At 41.3% G+C, this 23,024-nt stretch overlaps 1 protein-coding gene across 1 annotated transcript; it reads right to left on the reverse strand.

The window, feature by feature from the left end:
- Positions 1 to 16,281: 16,281 nt before the first annotated feature.
- LOC123093103 (bidirectional sugar transporter SWEET1b) lies at positions 16,282 to 19,067 on the reverse strand. The gene is made up of 6 exons (XM_044515012.1): positions 18,764 to 19,067; positions 18,581 to 18,617; positions 17,963 to 18,058; positions 17,347 to 17,629; positions 17,122 to 17,241; positions 16,282 to 16,687 (listed from the first exon to the last, which is right to left on the reverse strand). The coding sequence occupies exons 1-6, from the start codon at positions 18,798 to 18,800 to the stop codon at positions 16,475 to 16,477; spliced, it is 786 nt and encodes a 261-aa protein (XP_044370947.1). The 5' UTR covers positions 18,801 to 19,067; the 3' UTR covers positions 16,282 to 16,474.
- Positions 19,068 to 23,024: the final 3,957 nt, after the last annotated feature.

A 23,024-nucleotide genomic window follows, 5' to 3' on the forward strand; every position in this document is an offset into this window, starting at 1 on the left:
CTAGTTATGAAAACTATGATGGAACATCAATTAATCATGCTAATTAAGATAAAACGAATGAAAATGATAAGGAGACGATTGAGCGTCTAACTAAAGAACTAAACACTCTTAAGTTAGCTCATGAAACTACCTTGGAAGATCATTGAGAACTTTTAAATACTCATGAGAAGTTACGCTTTGAAAAGCTCAACCTTGAGCAAGAGCCTGAGTTTTTAAAGGCAATCAATGACGATCTTCGCAAGAAAAGTTCTTCTTACATTGCCAAGCATTTATTCTTATCTACTTACATGCCACAAGCTAAATCTAACAACAGGAGTAAGAAAGATTCTTCTTCTAGTAGTAACAATAATCATGCTAAATCCAATATTGTTGCTTCTAGTAGTTCTCTTGATTCCACTAATGATTGTCTTAGACAAGTTACACTTGAGTAAGAAAACAGCTTATTGAAGGGAATTATAGAGAAAAGTGTCTAAAAGAGTCTTGCCAGGAGTAAGCAATTCAAGGAAATTGTATGCAAGCAATGAAGGCACCGGAAGAATCAAGGTGTTGGTTTTGAACGGAAGTTCAATCCCAATGGAGTTGAGTGGGAAGAAGATCAATACCCCAAGACGAAGTTTGTTCCTCAACAAGAGAAGTATGATCCTACTTCTTTCCAAGGGACACAAGCTCAAGATGATCTTCCACCACAAGACCACAAGCTAAAAGGCAAGGACAAGCTTCAAGAGGAGGTTGATGCATTTGAAGAAGCTCCCAAAGCCTTGGTCAAGTGGATTCCCAAGACTACATCAAGTTCTACTTCATCAAGTATGACTACAACTCCCAAGGATTCCCATCAAGATGATGTGGACCCCGAAGAAGAAGGACAAGAGAGTTCTTGAGGGTGACTCCGCCAACAAACTTCACTCATATTTTTTTGGCAAGAACAAGTGCAAACAACCTTCATATCATGCACTAGTTCAAGGAGTCACAAACCCTCTTGTTGGTAAGACAAGGGACAAGGTAACCCAATGCTTCCATGGACATCATCTTGTGTGTACTTCACTCTATATGTCTATGGATATCCTTGTTTGTTCCTTGTGGGACTAACCCGTGTAGGTATTGAAAGTGCAACTCACTCCAATGGATTGCTCCAAATGATATATAACAACATTGAGCATCCACATCTTCAACACCTACATGAAGTCATCATCGACAAATCCCAAGGTTAGTTCATCCCTCTTAGGGGGGATCTCACATCTAGGGGGAGCTTTGCTATAAGAATTGAGCTAAAGCAACTCTAATGGTGTGAACACAACAATGCTTTATGTAAAAGTGGCAACCCCACTTGTACTCAAACGACGAGTATGACCTATGATCAATATACTCATATATAGATGACCTAGTCATCGCCAATTGCTTGATAGATGCTAGAATTGGTCGTGCATGCTTTGTCACATATTTCATTTGCCATTTTACTGTGTCAGCATGCAGTTTGCATATTTTACTCATTTGAGGACATCCACTTGTTGTTTTGTTTATTTGGCTCTTTCTTTTTATGCCGAGTGGATGGACAAGAATGCCTAAGAACCTTCTCTAGTTATCTATGCTTTTCTCATCTCAAACTCTATTCATGCTACATCACAAAGTTTGATCAAGTCAGATTCAAACCACTCTGTGTGAGGAGCACTCGGAATCCCCTATTCGTCATCGACTTAAACTTCCGAAACCTCTTTGTGCATTTTGGTCTGACCAAGTCATCCACTTCGGTCGAACCGAGTTCACTAAGTTGATCTAGGTTTTCATCTCGGTGCAACCGATTTGAACACTTCGGTCACACCGAGTTGCAGCAACCGCTTGTGATTCTGCAATCTCGGTGCCACCAAGTTATTCCACTCGGTCACACCGACAGGGTCGGGATGTAAATACCCATGGGTGAGATTTTGGAAAATTCTTCCAAACCCCTCAGCCCACGCGTGTCCCACTCTGCCTCCTCGGGTCTCCGGATCGCCTCCTTGCTGCCAGCGACCTCCAGCCACTGGATTCTGCCCCAGTCGACGGATTCTGCTCTGCCATCACCGCCGTAGCGAACACCCGCCGTTCTAGGTTATGTGTTTGCCCTCTTGTGCTATCTTTATACCTCCAATTCCTAGCATGAGGACAATGACATGATTCTTTCCATGATTGCAATCAATCTATCTAGTTAAATCTTCCTTAGGCCTAGGTTGATTCGAAAATTTTAGGGTTAGCTCTCCGCAGAACTCATCTCGGACCGACCAGATCGTAGAAATCAGTCTCACCGATTTGGCTTAGGCCATTGCACATGTGCTTTCCGCTCTGACCGAAAAATGCAAATCGGTGCGACCGAGATCACTTCTCTGTGACACCCTAGCAATCTCGGTGCCACCAAACTGTGACTCGGTCTGACCGAGTTCACTAGTTTAGGTTTCGAAAGTTGCTTCGGTATCACCGAGTTTGTCAATTTGGTAGCTCCTAGATCATTTCTGTACAGAACTAAAACTAAGATTTTTGACTCATTTGTTTCGCAAAACCTCTGTACTCTGTGATGCTCATCCACTCTACCTCATCTAAAACCTATTCATAGGGTCTGCTGACAGTTTGCCTGGAATATGTCTAACCAAAGTGATAGCCAGAACAACTCTGAAGAGCAAGTGCATCTGAGTGAGGGCACTAGTACCTCCAGTAGTTATGATGAGGGCAGCAGGAGCACAGCTAGTAACTTGCCCAAGGCAGCTACTAGAGCAAGAAAGAAGAGAACCTTAGATTCATAGGATGAAGACTATGTTGCAACTAAGGATGGGGCGACTTCAAAGAAGAAAGTGGTGAAGAAGGAATTTGGCACTGCTACATCAACCAAGCCAGGGTTGAATAGGAAGGCACCAGCAAGAAGAGTTCCAATGTCTAAGCCCAGAGCATCCACTTAAGAAACTTTGGAAACTGAACCCAAAGAGATAGTTGTTGCTGAGAAGAAGAGGAAGGAGAGGGTCAAGAAGACCACTGCTAGGATTATTGGCAAGCCATCTATGATGAGAGAATCTGAAGAGGAAGAGGAAGAGGATGTTGCTCCAGCACCTAAAGCTCAGAAGCTTATGGGAGATGCAATCTGATCAGGGGCTGCTCCTAAGCCTAAACCAGCTCCCAAAGCTGCTGCTCCAGCCAAGAGGAGCACAAGAAATATCCCTGCTGAAGAGAAGAACAAGGCCCCAGTGCCTGAAGCTGTAGAAGAAGAAACTGAAGCCCAAGTGCTAAGAAAGCTTAAACCAAATATCCCAACCATAATTACACACATCCAGTGGTAGAGGACATGAACATCAGGAAGGATGCAGGTCCGAGACTTTGGAGGAAGAATGATCCATATGCAGTGAGAAGGAGAACATCTGTGGATTACAGGTTCCACACAAAAGAACAAACAGATTTCTATGAGACTCCGACAAGATTGTGGACTTGAACCAAGGATTTTGTAAGGGCAAGCAGATCGCCTACTTCGTGAAGATCTACCCTAGTGAGGCAAGTCCTTCGTGGGCGATGGCCATGGTGGGATAAACAAGGTTGCTTCTTCGTGGACCCTTCATGGGTGGAGCCCTCCGTGGACTCGTGCAGCCGTTACCCTTCATGGGTTGAAGTCTCCATCAACGTGGATGTACGATAGCACCACCTATCAGAACCACGACAAAAACATCTGTGTCTCCAATTGCGTTTCCTCTCTCCAATCCCATCCCTTTACTTTCTTGCAAGTTGCATGCTTTACTTTCCGTTGCTCATATACTCTTTGCATGCTTGCTTGAATTGTATTGTGATTGCTTGACTGGTGCTAAGTTGCTAAAATCTGCCAATAACTAAAATTGGGAAAAGGCAAGTTTTTTATTTGGTCAAGTAGTCTAATCACCCCCTCTAGAAATACTTTCGATCCTACAAAATCCCAAGAAAAAAGCTACTAGATGGATCTACTTATATAGGAGAAAGGGGTGGTGGCCAAGGATGTGGGAGGATGTCCCGAGGCAGCCTAAAACGAACCCTAGGTCGTACAAGGCCCATGGGCCCAAGTAGAGGTGATGTAACACCTTTGGACTTGTAGTTTGACTCAGATTCTGTTGCAGCATCAGATTGTTTCGTCTATAACTCAAGACTCCGTACAAATTTGAAGGTGAATCCAACTGGCTTGGAAATATCACGAAATTTACTTTCCAACAAAAAAAGAATCACCCAAATCAGAGTCCGTATGAAAGAGTTCTTGGTGTTTTGAGTTAGGTATGTTTGTGCAGTCCGAATCTGAATCCAGAACGTGAGAGACTTGGACTCTATCTTCTTTTGGCCCAAAAGTGACATGAGATGATTTTTTGGACATCACCTAAACATCTCTTTTCTCCTTATCTTCATGTGTGGATTGTACAAACGTCTCATACACCTGCAATTAGACATGACACAAAAGTTTATGAAGTATTTTTTTTCCTGAATGACATAAATAAATTATTGCATAGTTTGCATCAGAAATCACCTCACAAATATACATGTATGCAATATTTTTGATCGTATCCAAGATAGTCATGTCCTCATCATCCTCCCCCTCTTGAGAACAAAGCCGTCCTCGGCGTTGCTTTGCTTAATCTAAAATGTGGCTAACAAAAGAGATAAGGTGTACATGTTGTATATGTATATGTATCCATTTTTACTTCCCTTGGTTTTTGCACATATGACACATGTATACATGAGTAACCTTCATAGTTCATAAAATCTAAATCCATAATATTATCTCAATAGGTAGAAGGCTTGAAAATATTGCAACTCAGTTTGCATATATAAGTGAAGCTCTTATTCATTTGAAAAGGTTGACAATGTTCATCATTAAACCATCCTAACATTGGTGAATAAACCTTACTTGCATCAAATTTACATGCTACAACAAGCTTAAGCAAACATGCAATAAGTCAATGGTCACAGAATCATCACCAAGATTAGAGGTCATATCAAAATAATTAAACATTGGTTCTCTTGCATCAACAATTAATTCAATGGGTGCACTCAAAATTCTTGGTATTTCAGTTGTTTGATCACATGACGCATTCATGACAGTAACACAATTTTCTATAATAGGCGTTGTGCCCAAATCAATAGATAACTCAACACATGATGTATTTAAGTTAACTAGGCATGCATCTTTCTCATGTGAAAGTGGAAAATCTGTACCTTTGTCATTACCTCTTATGATCAACTCAGATGATGTAGGCACTCTCGGTGGTGATGTGTCACATGGTGGAGATGATGTAGTCCTCGCAACAACGGATGTGGTTGTCAATACGCCTAGTAGTTGAAGAATCATATGTATCAACACTTGGAATGTGCACCTGCGCTTGTTCTCCTTGTGGGCAACACGACATTTTATTTCCTGTTCATCTTTGCAAGCAAGATGAAACAAATGGTCCATAGGATATCACTCTTCATGAATTAGTATCTCTTGAATATCACGGTTTAATCCTCCCCAAAATCTATCCATAAAATCTTCATCACTTCTAAAAATGAGTGCAACAATGTAGTTTGTAAATCATCATAATATTCTGTTACCGTGTCAGTGCCTTGTTTTAAATGTTGTAATTTTTTAATCATGCCACGAGTATAATAAACATCAACGAATCTCTCTCTCTCTCATGACAAGTTTTAAATTATCCCAAGTAGTAGGTATAAAATCAGGGTTGAACCAACAATATTCACTCCACCAAACTAAAGCAAAGCTACTGAAAGTACTAAGCACAGCTTGAAATTTTCCACGCTCATCAAAATTATGGGAAGCAAATATAGCATTTATTTCGTACTCCCATTCAATATATAAATCAGGCGTAAAACGACCAACAAATGGTGGCATGAAAACATTAACCTGATTATGTGCATTCTGATGTTGTTGCTCCTCTTGTGACGGTTGTTGTATTTTCTTAGGTGGTGGCAAATCTCCCACGATCGATGAAGCCCAAGAACTAACAACTCCGAAACCTGCCATAGTTAGTATAAAACAAGAATCAAAATCCAAGAATAATTTTGCTATGAACTACTAGGATGTGGTGGTAAAACACTCACAGTATTAGTAAATATCAATATCTTACACGTTCTTACCATGCATCAAGTGGTGACAGGCAACCATCGGTGTCAAATAACTCCGAAGATTGAGTAAAGCGATTGCCAGGAGAACGTATGTACACACGGTGTAGAAATATGTGGAGTTTGGAAGGCTTAAATATTTGGTAGCAAAAGATTAGCAATAATCAATTCAGAGATGCAATGTTGAATAAACACTCAACGACGGTACTGTGATGGTTCTAGGCTAGACCAGACTAGAGACGTGAGCCTAGAACACTAATGAGGTCATGACATAGCACAACTAGCATCAATAAAGGATATGAAGTAGCTGTGGGCAACAAGATAAAAGTGAAGATCGCAATAGCAGTAAAGATAATGATGTGAAACAACTTCCAAGCAAGATATACCAACAACTTTCTCTCCAACTTTCCTCTGGAAAATTTTGTGCCAATTTTCTGATAATTTTTCTCAAGAATGACACTGACTCAAGCTTTCAAACGCAAAAAGAATCACTCAATTCCGAGTGGATATGAGGAGTCGAAAAAAATATCTAAAACTGGCCCGAAAAACTGGAATAAGGTGTGTTCGTGAACTTCGGAGGGCAAAAAGACCTATTTAGAAGCCAATTTTGAGGTGTCAAATATTAAACAAGCTTCTGCAACTATTTAGATGCAGCTCGTCGCTAGCTTTAATTTGAGTACTCACAGAGGCAAAACGGACTAAGTATGAGGAAGATATGCCTATTTTACTGAACGGTACACAAAACAGATTCCAATCCGAATTCAGCTATGAGATTGACTCTAGATAGATTCGAATTTTGTTTTTTTCCTTCTCTTTTTTCCTCACACATTTTTCTTTTCTTTTTCTTTCTCTCCTTTTTTCTTGGACTTTTTTTTAACTTTTTTCTCTCTTTTTTTTCTCTTTTTTCTCTCTCTCCCTCTTTCCAAAACAAACTAGATAGTATGCAAATTGGATCAAGCACAGATGTGAACGACCTCAACTATGATTATGATAATGAACGGTGGGTAGCACGAGGTGGAAATTGATGGATGTGATGGTGGACAGCAGAAGGAATAACAATGCAGCGGGGCGTGACTAATATAAACAGAACTCGAAACTCTAAACGAACTAGACACTAAGACTAGCAACTCGACACGACGATGCAACCGATAATTCAATAATGCAAACAATGAAAAGAAAATTGCAAACACTCAGACTGGCTTGGACAAAGGATGAATAGATCTAACTTTTTTTGTGGCTTTTTCTTGGACAATAGGTAAGAAAATAAATCTAGTCTAGGGAAAACTTGATATTCTCACCGAGCAACCTAAAAACTGATACCACTTGATAGAGGTGAGGGTGTCCCGATCTTTCAATGATATGATAACTATCGATTTGGTGGAGACAACTTTGACGATCTGACTACAAACATGCACGATGTTGCACCTTAGCAATCGCTAAACCAATCTCCTGAGATTACTGACGATGCTGGAAGCACGATCAACGTGACCACGAAGGTCTATTCCTGCATGCAATCGAAGAACAAGCAATAATATGATAAAGCAATCTGAATATTGCAAATATATATGAAGTGGTGATAAAACTGGGGATCCGAAAGCGGTCTTGGTCTGGTCATTGGACACAAACAAAGTACACGAAGTTGCAATGGCTAACTTTTAACCAAACAAATCCCAAGCAAAAAGCTACTAGATGGATCTACTTATATAGGAGCAAGGGTTGGCGGCCAAGGAGGTGGGCGGATGTCCCAAGGCAGCCTAAAACTAACCCTTGGTCGTACGAGGCCCATGGACCCAGGTGGAGGTGATGCAACACCTTTGGACTTGTAGTTTGACTCGGATTTTGCTACATCATCAGATTGTTTCGTCGATAACTCAACACTCTTGTCGAATTTGAAGGTGAATCCAACTAGGTTGGAAAGAGCACGAAATCTACTTTCCAAAAAAAAGAATCACCCAATTCAGAGTCCGTATGAAAGAGGTCTTGGCGTTTTGAGTCAGGTATGTCTGTGCAGCCCGAATCTGAATTCAGAACGTGAGAGACTTGGACTCTATCTTATTTTGGCCCAAAAGTGACATGAGAGGACTTTTTGAACACACCTAAACATCTGTTTTCCCCTTATCTTCATGTGTGGATTGTAAAACTGTCTCATACACCTGCAATTAGACATGACACAAAAGTTTGTGAAGTATTTTTGTCTAGATGACATAAATAAATCATTGCATAGTTTGCATTAGAAATCACCTCACAAATATACATTTATGCAATAGTTTTGGTCATATCCAAGGTAGTCATGTCCTCATCAGGTGGTAAGGGGTGCAGCGGCGGGAGGCTCTACTCTGCTTTGGCAGGGCCTGGATCTAGTGTGGATGGGCTGACCCTCGTTGTGGTGGTGACCGAGGTTCCTCTAATTGTGTACATCATTTGCCGAGCAAAAGCTTTGCGTTTCTGGCACCGATAATGCTGGCACCGGTGGGTGCCGCTTGCTTTGTGAAGACGTCGTCGTGGGGCTAGTCCTTGTGCCAGGGCTCCGTGTGAAAACTTTAGTATGTTTGTTGGGACTTGGTAGTGGAAACAATTTGCACCATCACCCTCTTGTTGGCGTTGTCGCAGAGCTTGGGAGACTTCGATGAATCCTCAACTAAGTGTTAGGCTTGTTCTATATTCATGGTTATCTCTTGATTTTCCTTGTGGGGGGTCTCCCCATCATATTTTATCATTTGTTCATGTACTTTCTTGTGATGTTGCTTTATATATAAAGCGGGGCAAAAGTCTATTTTGGGAGAAATAGAATTGTTGTGGTGCTTCTTCTACCTCCACCTCCTTCCTTCGATCCATCTTCCAACGCTTTTTGGGCCACCGGCTGCCACCACCCACGGTCAGCGCCGCTCTTGGGTGCACCTCATCGTCTTGCCTTCCTCTGGCCACCTCTGACCCAACCATCTCTATAAAGTCACATCTATTTTTCTTCTCCAACACTGATAGTACCCCCCCCCCCGTCCCTAACACCTGAACCATTAATCTCTAACTCCCCTGCATAGGCAGTGACATCTTTGGCTCTGGTTTGCTCCCATTTGAGGCAGCACTGGCATCCCCACGCCTCGCGGCACCGCCGTCTTCAGCCTCGATACTACGCCTCCCCTCTCCCGGATGGACTGCCCACAATCACAAATTGAGGCAACTTATAAATAATTTTTACCCAAAAATCAAGTTGAAGAAATAGTTGGTATGTATATCTAAACCGGATACACAGGCACATTTTTTGTTTTGGGGTTGTGCTACTACTTCTATGAGCATTGCATTAATAGATTCCAAACTCCTTCACAGTTGACTCTATGTATTGTTTGCTCTTGCACTCAGGAATTCTAGTGGACAATAATAAGCTAATCTGGAAAACCGAACTTGCCACTAAAAGTTAAGATTTACATGTGGTATCTTCGGAGAGGAGTTGTGCTAACCAAAGACAAGTTCGCTCGACGCAACTAGCAAGGAAGTAAGAAGGGTACCTTTTGTACTCACGAATAGACAATCAAACACCTATTCTTTTAGTGCAAGTTTGCACAATCTATATGAGAAGACATCGAAATAGCGTCTAATTTATATCCGCACACAAGGGTTCCTAACATATATGGTCATTGGCTTGACGGAATACCAAATATGTTTACTACACCAATATGGTTGGGAGCATCTGCCTTACTATGTCGTTGTGGCTATGTAGAAATAAGTCTATTTTTGATGGAAAAATCCCTTCTCCTATGCAGATTATTTGTCGTGTACGTACTAGCTTCGTATGTGGTATATGCAACACCGAATGGAGTACTAATCGTTGTTCAAGGTGGTGTGCATGCGGTTGGAGTCGGTGGCCAAGGAGGTTTTTACCTAACATGGATGGCAGTATAACCTCTAGATTGGTCCACCTCCTCCATCAACATTGGCATAGTTTCGGCATAATATGGCTTTACTCTTGCCAACTTGTCAATTTATATATACTTTTTTAGACGGTTTGTTTGTGGCTATGTGCATTAGCTATGAGAAAATTTACTTGAGTAGGAAAGCTCTATCTCAACCAAACAACAACTTTCTTGTTCGCTTGAGATAGAGTTTGCCTACTCAAATAACTTTTATAAATTAAAATTTTCCAGACCCACTCTTCATTTAAGGGTGGTGAAGTAGGGCCCCAATTCATTGTTGACTTAAACACAAACCTTTACCATTACCCATAACACTTAAATGTCATGCTAATAACTAGAACAGAAAAACCTTTAAGATTCATTAATTTACACAAAGGACGGGTTAATACTATCATATGCCTTTGCACAATCAACTACTAATATCACCTAGATTGTTTATAAACATGTGCACGATGTAAGATTTCATGCATGATGAGTATGCCTGCTATAATATTTCTACCTCTCATAAATGCAGTTTAGGATAGATAAATGATCTCACTTCCACATGCATTTGTATATTATTAATACGGATAGTTAGTAACTCAAACTATAATTGAGAGTAAACATATGGGCCTGTACTATTAGATATCATCAACACTTGGTACTTTAGGGATCAAGGAAATATAACCATATTTCAATCTATGTACATCAAGCTTACTTTGACAAAAATCAAGTAACAATCTTTTCAAAGAAACTAATGATGTCCGAGAAATTTTGCTAGAACTTGGTTGGGAATCTACCAGGGCTAGGTGCTTTAGTGTGATCTACAAAAATATTATAGATTTGGTTTTGTCCAAGAATACTTAACAATGAATGATATATACATATCAATGCCAATGGCACGATCTAACCAAAATTAGCATCCATGCCATTCCTATCTATATGGTCAATAACTATTGTAAATTATATTCGCCATAAGCCCATCCCACTCTTTAGTTATGTTTTCATTATTTTTGAGGAAGAATACGAAATTTTTTCTCATCCAACAACTAGCTTTGCAATGAAGTATTTGGTGTTACAAGCACCAAACTTCAACACTTTCCTTTTGCTCTCTACATCTATCTATGTCATCTTCTTTCATATGTATTTCAACTCATTTTTTTACAGATTTTTAGCAGGACTTTATAAGCATATAATCCATAAATATCTCTAGTTAAGGGTCACAAACTTATCATTAAAAACTAGATTCCTACGCTAATATTCTCTTGAGATATTAACATGGCATACTTTTAATTTCCTTCTCAAATTCATCAACCTCAATTGCCACTCATCTACAGAGCTACTCTCATACAAATGCAAGTCCTAAACATTATGTACCACCCCTCTGATGCTATCTCTCTCAAGCCAGCAAAGTTCAAACTTAAAAGGTTGAGATTTAGCTCCCTAGTTACCAGTATCAATCAATTGGGAGCAAGGTTGTCAGAATCGCGATTCTGTCATACGATTATACGACTTTACGATCCAAACTAACCCCTATGATTCTACGATTTTAGTTCTTAGAATCTACGTTTCTATGATTCTGATAGTGAAGATTCTATGATTTGCGATCCTACCATCGAAGCTCCGATCCGATTCAAGATCACGATTCTGACAACCTTGATTGGGAGGTTTGATCAATGAGGACCTTTCAATAGCCCTGGCAAAATACTCATATGGAACTGCATTCCCTACCTAGTGCTAATTAGTATCCTTTCAAGTTTCTCATATAGGGCCCATCATGGTCGCTAGACTAAGTGTACCTCCTATTAGATAGATTTAATTATAAGAGATTATTGTTTCCAATAATTACATTGAACAACATTGACCACTTTCCACAACAACATTTGAAGATTTATCTTCACTTCTTCTAACAATATGAAAACCACCCCTAGAAAAATAGAGTTTCATTCAAAAGACTAAAACCATCATTCCTATTACGTAGAAGATTCCCAAATAAAAAAGATTTCTCATGCTTGCATAATATTAGAAAGCTCATTGTCAACACCACACCAAAGTCCTCGTGATATGCCTAATACAACACTACAGAACCATCTCAACTTATTAGGTCCGCAATCATCATCTAACCATCCAGAAATAATTTTTTGCACCTAGGTTTCTTGAATACCAATTAAATTTAGTTTCTGTCCACAAATAATTTCTCCCATAAACTTTTTCTTAATGGATCCCCCAATCCCGGGGAAATACCAAATACGATCTATCACTAAATAACCATTTTTGTTCGGCCCTCTATTTTTAAGCTTCACACTACCACTTGTAGGTAAGTTTCTTTTTTCCTTTCTTGCCATTAGAACTTTGACAAACATTTTTTGAAGGTGTTCCAACGCATCATGTTCATCATCAATCATTTTTTTTTCATATCAACCAGAGGATTGACTGCAATAGGAGGACTGAAAATGACTTGATTGTTCTTCACATCAGAGCTAATTAACATATTGACACACGCTTAGCCTGTTACAAACCTTCAATTAGTAATATGTTTCTACCTTTTTCAATACTACTGGAACCAACCGACAGCCCAAGCTTGTTTGGCATCCCTAGCAAGACAATCTTTAGAGCTTTCAAAACAATTTTATACGGGAGCCAAGGGAAGCAAAGCTAGGATTTTGTGGAAGAATATAGAACAATTAGGTACAAAAGCTGGCGAATAGGAAGGTTAAGGTTGGGCTTCTAGGTTTACTCCATTCTTACATCCCAAAATTTCTAAATTTGGGATGTGCATTTAGAAATATTCCATCACATGATTTCAGCGTATATTTGGAGTTTGGAAATCAAAATGAATATTTATATGAATTTCCTTTTGCATAAAACCCTTTCTGAAAATTACATAAGGGCAAGTAATTTAGAATTCTTCAAAATATATTTGCACTAGTTTAATATAAAATAGTTTTATATCCAAAGAATTTGAATTTATTTGAATTTGGGCCAATTCAAACCATATTTAAACCTTGGGATTACAAGAAAAATAGAAAAGATAATAAAAAGGAAAAGGCCCAATGCACAACCAGCCAAGCTAGCCTAGTAGGCCGGCCCAACTAGCCAGCCCAGCGCACATGCCTGTCAAGACAAAAAAACCAAAGTTGTACACCTCCATCTAATCTAAGTAGCCCATGTGAGATTCGACGTTAACCGCCTCGTCCACAAGCTCTCTCTCTCTCTCTCTCTCACCTACTTACATGTGGGGCCCACCTATCAGGCTGTCGTCCTCAACTCCCATATAAATCCCACCGCCCACGCCCAAGCTCCATGCCACCACTCACCCACGTTCTCCCACTTAACACCTAAGCCAGTGGTCGTGACCTGCCCGATAAATAGCCCCACACCCCCTCTCTATTACGCCACCTCACTTCGCGGGCCGCCGCTAGGCTGCCCTAGAACCAACCCCCAAAATCTTCTACATCACTGCCTCTGTTCCGGTGAAATTTCGGCGGGTCAATCACCGCATCAACCAACCACCACCACCACCCGCACCCACACATTCCGGCGATCTTCCGACGTCGTCCGCACGCCCAGAGACCCCCAGAGCATTGACACCTGAGTTGCGCCGCTGACAACAACGTAACTCCGATGAGCCTTGTGGCCTTTTGGCGCGCGTGTGCGCGCGCGCCCGCGCACACACACAGACACACACATCTTTTCCATCACCTTTCCCATGCTCGCGTGCATCACCTTGACATTTTGTTTCATCCAAAACGTGCCAGGAACGTGCACGTGGTCCACACCCGAAGCACACCGATGCCACCGTCGTTCCCAAGAGCAGCCATCACCACCAGCAGCTTCTCGCCCCCGACGATTCCAGCCACTTTTCCGACGACCTAGCGCCACCCAGTGAACCTCTGTCTAATATTAGTCGTCCAATATGGATCCAACACATTAGATAGATCACTTAAACGAAATGATATCTTTAGATCTGGGCCATCCGGATCACTTTAAATCCAACGTCCACGTTATGCTCCAGTTCCGAATCGGTATCGTCCAATCAAAGAGTGCCACGTATCCCTAGTTTAAATTAAAACAAATTAAATTAAATTAGTAAATAGCAGATTTATAGAAAAGCCCCTAAACTTGAAAACATCATAACTTTTTACTTGTTAGTCCATATTACGTGAAACTGTTTGTAAAATGAACCATACAGAATAAACTTTCTGCCATTTTTGAATATTTAAAAATTAAAATTTAAACAAAAACATTTCAAACTAAAATGGGATATAACTTGCAAACTATAAATCCAAATTAAATGATCTTTTTGCAGAATAATTCCAGTGAATATATTTTCAAATGAACATAATATCACATTTGAATAATTTAAAAACCAAATTTAAATATAGTTCAACAGTATCCAAGTCAAATGGAATTTAAACTTAGCTTGGTACGATTTGTAAACCAAAAATGTAAACTAAATTATACCTTTTGGTGTGTAATTCAGAAACATAAAATTGAACTTGTGAAATATTTATGATAAAATAAAACTTTAGGAAATTCAAATCTAATTAGAATTTAACTCAATCTTATCAGGGCATATGACTCAATTCTTAATCCAGTTTAAATGAAATAGTTTTCAGTTAAATTCTTGAGCCAATCTTGAGCCAATGTGAAACCATTTAAAGTTGAACTAAAATTTCCAAGTTTATTTCAAATATAAATTCAAGCCTAACTTGAATTCATAGCCCACTTCTGCAATTTCTCAAACACCCCATAGAGATCCGTTTTTCTCATGATGGCACTCAAAATATCCATGATGAGCAGGAAGAGGAGGGGTACAAGGGATCTCCTTGTCTCACCCCATGAGCGTGCCAAATTCTCCTGCCTAGGTGGATATTAATGAGGACGTGAGTGCTTGCAGATGATCGCACTAACGTGGCCCAAATCAGTTTGAAGACATGTGTGAATCGCAGCCTTAACCATATTATTTTTTTTTAGAAAAATTCCGATCTATTTATGAACTGTCAAGGTAGTACAAAGAACACTATAAGTAAAAAATTACATGCAGGTCAGTAGACCACCTACCTATGACTACAAGCACTGGAGCGAGCCCAAGGCGCGCCGCCGTCATTGTCCCTCCCTCATCGGAGCTGAGCAAACCTTGTTGTGGTAGGTAGTCAGGAACAGGGGCGAAGCTACGTATAGCTATCCGGTGTCACTGGCACCGGGTGCAATTTGCACGCACTTATTAGCTTAGTGTGTAGGCCATTCAATTGTTTGGTACGTAGGCATGTGTTCTTCTATATGGACACCGGGTAATTTTAAGTCTGGATCCGCCCTTGGTCAGGAAGTCGTTGTGCTAAGGCCTCATAGGACCAACACACCAAAACAACAACCGTTGCCGATGAAGAGAACCATAGTTCGGAAAGATCCAACCTACATACACACTGAGAGACAAAGTCGAAGCCGATCGACCAAAAACAAACGTCGTCTAAATCCCACGAGATCCGCCGGAAATACACCTCCACACGACCTCTGGCGATGCTAGAAGCACCATCAGATAGCCGCTACCACCTCGTCCTTCTAGGCATGGCACAAAGCTTAGCAAAACTGAAGAAATCCCCTAAAAATAGAGTCCTCTCGCCGGCAACGGCGGGATCCACCGCGCCTCCATGGTCCTGGGACCATAGAAGATGAGGCGGACCGGCGACGGTGCCGGCGAGAGGTTTTCGAAACCCTAGACAAGAGTCGCCTGGGTATTCGCCTCGCACGACAAATGAAAGATTATGAACGACCACATTCCTGTGTTCAGTTTGTGTTTCCGTCACTTCCTCATCATCAGTTTCTTTCTAACCATTTTCATCTGTCTGTTGTGTTAGGTTATGAGAATCCTCCATGTCATTAGTCATCCTTCCTGTCGGGCACACCTTCATGTTCAACTATGGGATCACGATAAGATACTAGTCCACTTGTTGAGCACACCTTCATGTTCAACTATGGGATCACGATAAGATACCAGTCCACACGAGACTGCCTCTTCTCAAGCTCTTGAATCTTTGGAGCTAGGCTTTTGTCAGCCTTAATTTCTATCAGTTTTTGCACTCTAGCAGAGTAAATCAGCTCCATATTTGAGCGGCAGAAATATCGTCAACCTCTTCCCTAGCAGAGTCGATATTCCTTCCCTTTTCTTTCGATTTTTGTTCAAATCTCCAACATCAGAAGTCAAGTTCTTCATAGTTTGCTTATCAAATGCATCATTCGTGATCACATCAAAGGGCGATACAAGTTAATGCTCGCTTTCCTTTTCTAGTATGTATACTACATTTAGAAGTAGAAAAGGCAGCTTCAGATTTCAGTACACGTATGCAATACTGCTACATCTTAGGTTACAAACAGGTACAAGGGTGGTAATTAAAGGCCAGTCCTCTATTGGCTAATTACACAAGGTCAAAACGCGGGATTCTTGCAGTAACAAGATACTGGTAGAAAAAGCACATAATATGACTGATCTTCGACCGATCTAGCTAAACCTGGCTGGCCATCTTGCCGGCCTTCGTCAACCCCGCCGCACCGCGGTCGTCGCCATCGGCGACCTTGCTGTTCCTGCCGTCGGCGGACATCTCCACGTCGTTGCCCTGTAGCTTGCCGGCGCCGGCCGCGTTGCCCTTGTTGTTCCGGTAGATGGCGTACAGAATGAGCTGCGCGGCGCCCAGGACGCTCCCGCACCCGTTGGGGATCTGGCAAAGAAGAACAGAGCATCAATCGAACGGCCAAGCACATCTGCAGAAGCAGTGACTGGCTAGGCGATAGCTAAGGCATGTTTCATGGCGACGGCCGCACTCGCGCATGGGCGCTGCCTCGCCTCTTCGGCAAGGCCCATTTACTCAGGGCACGTTGCGCGCTCAGCTAGCTTACGTGCATGCATGCATGGATCGCACATACACAAGTCAAAAGGAGTATTCATGCACCGCAGCACCGGCCGCCCGGCAAGGGCATAGAGTACAATGACAACGCAGTTAGTGCAGTCATTATGCCCACTCACAGTTTCCTTCAATTTTGTGCGGTTATACGACGCCTGTCGGCATCAGAAAGAGAAACATCGATCCGACGGCACAGCAAAGTTGGATTTGAGGTGTGTGTGCGTGCGTGTGTGTAGACTAATAGGACTTACCGTGACGAAGAGGTCGTGGCCGAGCAAGCCGTAGATGAACCACGACGTGCCGCACAGGAACACCGCCAGCGACAGCAGGAACGGCATGTACTCCACGCTCTTCGTCTTGATCACCATCCTCTGCGAGAAATCGACAAGTCCCAGGTCAGTAGTAAGCTACTAACATGTGCAAGTGCAAGGCAATGGAGGAATACATGCACGCATGCATGGACGAACAAAACCTACCATGATGGAGAGGGGCGAGGCGTACATGCAGATGGAGAAGACGGTCATGGCCAGGCCGGCGAGGAGCTTGCGTGCTGGGCCGTGCAGGGCGAGCATGGAGACGAGCGCCACGACCGCGAACACCGCCGCGACGGCCGACGCCAGGCCGAGCGTCCGGAGCCTCGCCTTCTTGTTCGACGCGAAGACGAGGAAGATCACCACGTACACCGTCTCGATCACCGCGCCCACGCCGTTGATCGTCGACACCAAGACGTTGTTCGGGGACACGAAGGGCAGCCCGTACCTTCAAACGCACACCAACGCGGCAAGATCAAACGCTGTCACTTGTAACACGTCGAGCTTTTGAACCATCGACAAGATCGGAAGGGAACAAGAATAGTTTTTTTTAGACACTGGAACAAGGATAGTTTATGCACTTGTGTCGGCCTTAATTAGCTACGTGTACAACGGCATGTCTCTGCGTAGAGACACGTTGCAGAAGCGTACAACAATGAAGTGAGGGTGGCAGTTTCTATAAAAAATAGGCAAGAGATGAGATGGATCTCCAGCCTCGTAAATCACAATCACGTATTGTGTTGTTGTTAATTTGTTCTTGGAGAAAATTGAGAGGTTTTACCAGGCGGAGAGGAGGCAGTTGAGGAGCGTCATGTTGTATGGCACCCCGGAGAATTCCTCTGTGGATTTGTTACGAATGATCCTCCAGAAAGTAGGCCTGTGAACACCCACGTTCTCAACATCATGAATAGAATGATACTATCAGAAATTGGACACTGAATATGACTTGTCTGGAATTAATAAATCGGAAGGTGCAATATATGCATACAAAGGTGGGTGCCGGAAGTTTCTAGTTTATGTGCATAGCTAGATTAAATTAAGAGCGATTAATAGATGTATGGACCCCAGGAATTCAAGCTCCTTTTGAGCAAATTCTAGGTTATTTCTTATATGATTATATATGAATTAGTAGTTGAGTGCACCAAAGGGCTGTGCATGTTATTCATGTGGTTTTACACATATGGAGTGTACGATTTGGACTCAGAAATATAATGTTTCCTGGTCTCACTGAAGAAAGAGAGAGCAAAATAGCCTAATTATTCTTCCAATAAAAGGGAGAAAAGTGTAGGATCCAGTAACACTCTGCTGTCTTGACACCTTCACTGTAACCATCTCTTGCAAATAGCAGAGCTACCTAATAATTATTTAGAAGAAGAAAGGTGGTACATGAAATACTTACACCGGGGATAGGAAGAGAAACAGAGCAATGACATTGCCTGAAACAACAAAATCAAGCAGTAATTAGGTTGAAAGGACGTCCCAACAAGAACATCCACCGATGAGCAAACCACAGCACACAAGATAACCAAAACGGCTTCCTAATTACTACCACATAGGAAAAATGAAAATCAGGAACACTCACCTGAAATCCCAAACAAGAACTTGGCCACATCCTCCATGTCCGACCTCCTCAGCCCCTAGCTTGCACCACCAAAAAAATTGTCTCTCCTCGACGAACCAAGAACAAAGCCGAGATGAAAAGACAGACCTCCTCGAGAGCCCTGTTTCTTCTGAGCAGGGGATGCTAGCATGCAGGTTTTTCAGCAGCAGCAAGCAAGAACAGCTAAATGACAATGTTGTATGTGTTCATATGTGTGGATGATGGATACATGGATGGCTGCATCGTATATATAGGAAGAGTTGGATGGAGAGGAGGTAAGGTCAGGGGGGAGAGTAGCAGTGCCGGCCTATTGATTACGTTCTTATCTTGGCCACTCCATGAAAACGGTGCCCCTATAGACGTGGGAATGCCGGGCAGTAAACAGTAACGTTTCCAGCACCAGCAGATGTTGGGGAGGATCTTGTTTTGCTTGTCACCACGCAGAGACAGGATTTGGCATCACCATCATGGTATCACCCGGTGCACTAGCTAATTGGATTGGACACTATTGACATTTGACAAGAATGTACGTATGTCTTTCTGTGCTAGTAGCTCTTTTCCTTCAGTGTGTGTGGTCTGTATAGATCGTCAACGTTATATTCATGCGTCTGGAAGGATCTAAGACTTCTGCCATACCCTTTTTCTGAAAAGAAAGGGGGAGTCAAATATTGTTAGCTAACAACGTTACCCGGGCGCGAGGGTGCTCCAGAGATCCAGAGGAGGCACCGAGCTTCCCTCACGGCGTACCGCCACCGAATGCAGGATGAAGACGTCGTCGATACATCCAATGGCCTGTGTTTATTTTCTGCTTGTGCAAGGATGGTGGGGTTGGGAAGTCCTGCGTAATACCAGGGCCGTACCTAAGAATTTGGAGGCCCTGTGCAAAATTTAAAATAAGGCCCTATATATAATTTAATTTATTTACAAAAGCAATTACATATTGCACAACGTTATGCCCAGAAATTATATCTGGTCAAAAAGTGAATCTTAAATTTTCAATGCCTTTATTTTTCGCTGAAACTAGCATCTCCTTTTTGTTTTTTTGGTAATATATACTTACCTCCATTCCCAAATATAAACATAATATGGAGTCCAAATTTTCTATTTTTGACACTATTCCCTAAAAAAGTGGTTGCATTGAAAGTTTTGTGCCAATAGCTTTGACGTGAAAATTTGTTATTCATAATTGTATTCGAAAAAAGATTTGCAATTGAAGTTGTTTATTTGCTGCAACCTGCAAAAAATACAAGAAAAAACATTTTGAATATTAAAGAGCTTACATAATCCTCAATTGTTTCTTCATAAGCAATTCCCTTCAAAATATTGTTTCCGGTCGCTAAAAAATCTCTTCGGTGAACACTAGTAAGTATTTACAATGGTTGCCAATGGCTAATCACCGCTAATAATTGATTCATTTTGGGAACTGCAAAAAATTAATTGATGAATATGATGATTGGAGAATCGCGGGTATCCTCCAATTTGAAGAGGAGAGAGAAGGGGGGACACGCACGGGATGGAGTCTAGTAGTACTACTAAGAGCATCTCCAACAGCTCGTCTAAACGGATGTGTATATGCGTTTTACACGACGAGGGCCAAAAACTGGCGTCCAGCAGCTCGTCTAAACGGACGTGCAAATATACACATTGTCCAAATCGGCCTCAACGACGTCCATGCGTGGACGATGTGAAGGCGTCGTCCAAAGCTCAACCGCAAGCCAGATTTTCCCCTCCCGCCGAGACCAGGAAGAGGCGTGCAACCGTCGCCAGGACGCCGTCGTGCCGCACAACCCCATCCGCTGTCGGGCTGGATCAAGACTTCGCCACCGCGCTCGGGGGAATGACGCCTCACGGTTGGGGGGCACGCGCTCGAAGGAGAGGTTGATCCAGCGAGCGCCGCCGCGCTCGAGGTAGCCGCGCAGGGGATCCAGAAGGAGTTGACGCGGGCGGGACCTCTGAACTGAAGATGCAGTTTTAACTGAATATGTGGCCGCTGCACTGCCGTGCATGTTAACTGAATATGTTCAGTGCTACTGAACTGAAATTTTAATTAGATACTCTGCTGGTACTAGTAAATATGTTCAGTGATACTAATGTTGCTACTGCTACTTATATAGAGAATTTTATTTGATATTGATGCTGCTAGGTAGGCCATATGATGTAGTGCTATATGAGACTTGTGTCAATTTTTTTGGAGATGGAAGGCGACGAGAGTTTTCTGGGCATGTTGAATATCAATATCTCAACACAAGCAGCTGTTAGAAACCAATGCAATTATAAATCGTTTAAATTACCATTGAAATTGAAATGGTAGTTACAAAATAATATTAAGATATAGGAGAGAGAATATAGACGTTCTGTATATAGACGTTCTGCTGCAAAACTGGACGTGTACACCAGAGAATCTTTATAGACCATTGTCTATATGGATATATAGACATCCAAATTTAGACATGCTGTTGGAGATGCTCTAATGCATGGAGTCTGGTACTACTCATCTCGGTCGTAGATTGCTCAAATGGCATGCAAGTGCCTATGCACTGGTCCTACTAATGCATGATTATCACACATAAAACTCAATTAGTAATTGTACCCAACCAAATCTGGGGCCCCTCCGATCTGGAGGCCCTGTGCAGGCGCACACCTTGCACAGGCTTATGGTACGGGCCTGCGTAATACTCCTTTCATTTCTAAATATAAGTCTTTGTAAAGATTTCATTATAAACTACATACGAGGCAAAATAAATGAATCTATACTTTAAAATGCATCTACATATATCCATATGTGGTCTATAGTGCAATCTTTATAAAGACTTATGTTTAAGAACGGAAGGAGTACATCCGTAGACCCATATTTGCCTCTTTGCAGTAATTATGCAGCATAATTACAGCTTACAAATTCAAATCATTTTTACTAATTAGTGATCATAGCGGAGATCGATTGTATTTCTAGTATGTCTTGAAATGAAGTTAATAATGCTATAAAATGTAGTTATTTTTAGGGCACGAAACCCATTTTCACAAAACCCATACTATTAGCATATTTGGGGCACCTAGGTGCCTGGGCACCTTGTTCGGATCTAACCCGCTAAGACATTTTCTATTAGCAAATAATTCTTAGTACCTTCCAAGTAATTTGCTTTCCATTTTCTGCTTGCATGCATGCTACCTCCACGCTCATTGATGGTAGATTATTTTCCAAAAAATTGCATGATATTGATTCCCTCATAAACGATTTCTTTCCTTAAACAAATTCTAATAGTCTCAATTAAAAAAGTCTGAATACTCGTACTTTGGTACGTACATAGACAATGATTTATTCTTAGTTTTAGATACCTACATACGTAGTCAAATATATTTGTAGTTGGATACTCAGGTTCCTAAAAAAAGTGCATACTTAAGAAACTCCTCTGTATATAAATACCTCGATGTGAAATTTATTGGTATATACCAATAAATGTAAGGAAACTATATTGCTTTTAATAAATGGATACATGTAGGTCAAGTAAAATACCTTACGTTCCTATAAACATGAGCATCTATACAACATATCCGGTAGAAATGTATTTGGCAAAAAAGCAAAATATACGGACCAAAATTCTCGTTTAAATATTTATATGACAATAACACGTATAATTATCACATACCTCCAACCATTTTTCCTTCGTATTTTCAAATCTTTTCCCTATACCTTAGTATGTATACCTGGGGTATTATCCCTAATGATAACATACACATACGAGCAATTGTACATCATGAAAATATATACATACCTGAAGTATTATACCTAATGTAAATATATACATAGCCAAGCTATTACACCTAATGAAGACATACCTGGGGTATTATACCTAAAGAAAATATACACGCAACTGAGGCATTATACATCAAGAAAACATGGTGGTATTATACCTAAAGAAAATATACACGTAACCGAGATATTATAGATAAAGAAAACATGCCTGAGGTATTATACCTAAAGAAAACATACCTGAGGTATTACACCTAATGTAAACATACCCAAGCTATGTACTTGCCGAAGGTATTATACCTACAGAAAATATAAACGTAAGGTATTATACCTAATGAAAATATACACATACCCAAGGTATTTTAATAATAAAAATATTAACATACTCTAGATACCCACGTGTTGGTTAATCAAAATATAAATATGCAGACCCTCCTAATTACAATATTTATTTCACAGTTCGTACCGCGTACAATATACCTGCCATTTATAATA

The sequence above is a fragment of the Triticum aestivum genome, chromosome 1B (genome assembly GCF_018294505.1).
Source record: "Triticum aestivum cultivar Chinese Spring chromosome 1B, IWGSC CS RefSeq v2.1, whole genome shotgun sequence".
Classification (NCBI taxonomy): domain Eukaryota; kingdom Viridiplantae; phylum Streptophyta; class Magnoliopsida; order Poales; family Poaceae; genus Triticum; species Triticum aestivum.

Coding starts and splice junctions, on each gene's coding strand:
- LOC123093103 (XM_044515012.1), bottom strand. CDS start 18,800: ATGGAGGATGTGGCCAAGTTCTTGTTTGGGATTTCAG. Junction 18,618..18,763: donor GTTCTTGTTTGGGATTTCAG/GTGAGTGTTCCT, acceptor TTGTTGTTTCAG/GCAATGTCATTGCTCTGTTT. Junction 18,059..18,580: donor TTTCTCTTCCTATCCCCGGT/GTAAGTATTTCA, acceptor GGGTGTTCACAG/GCCTACTTTCTGGAGGATCA.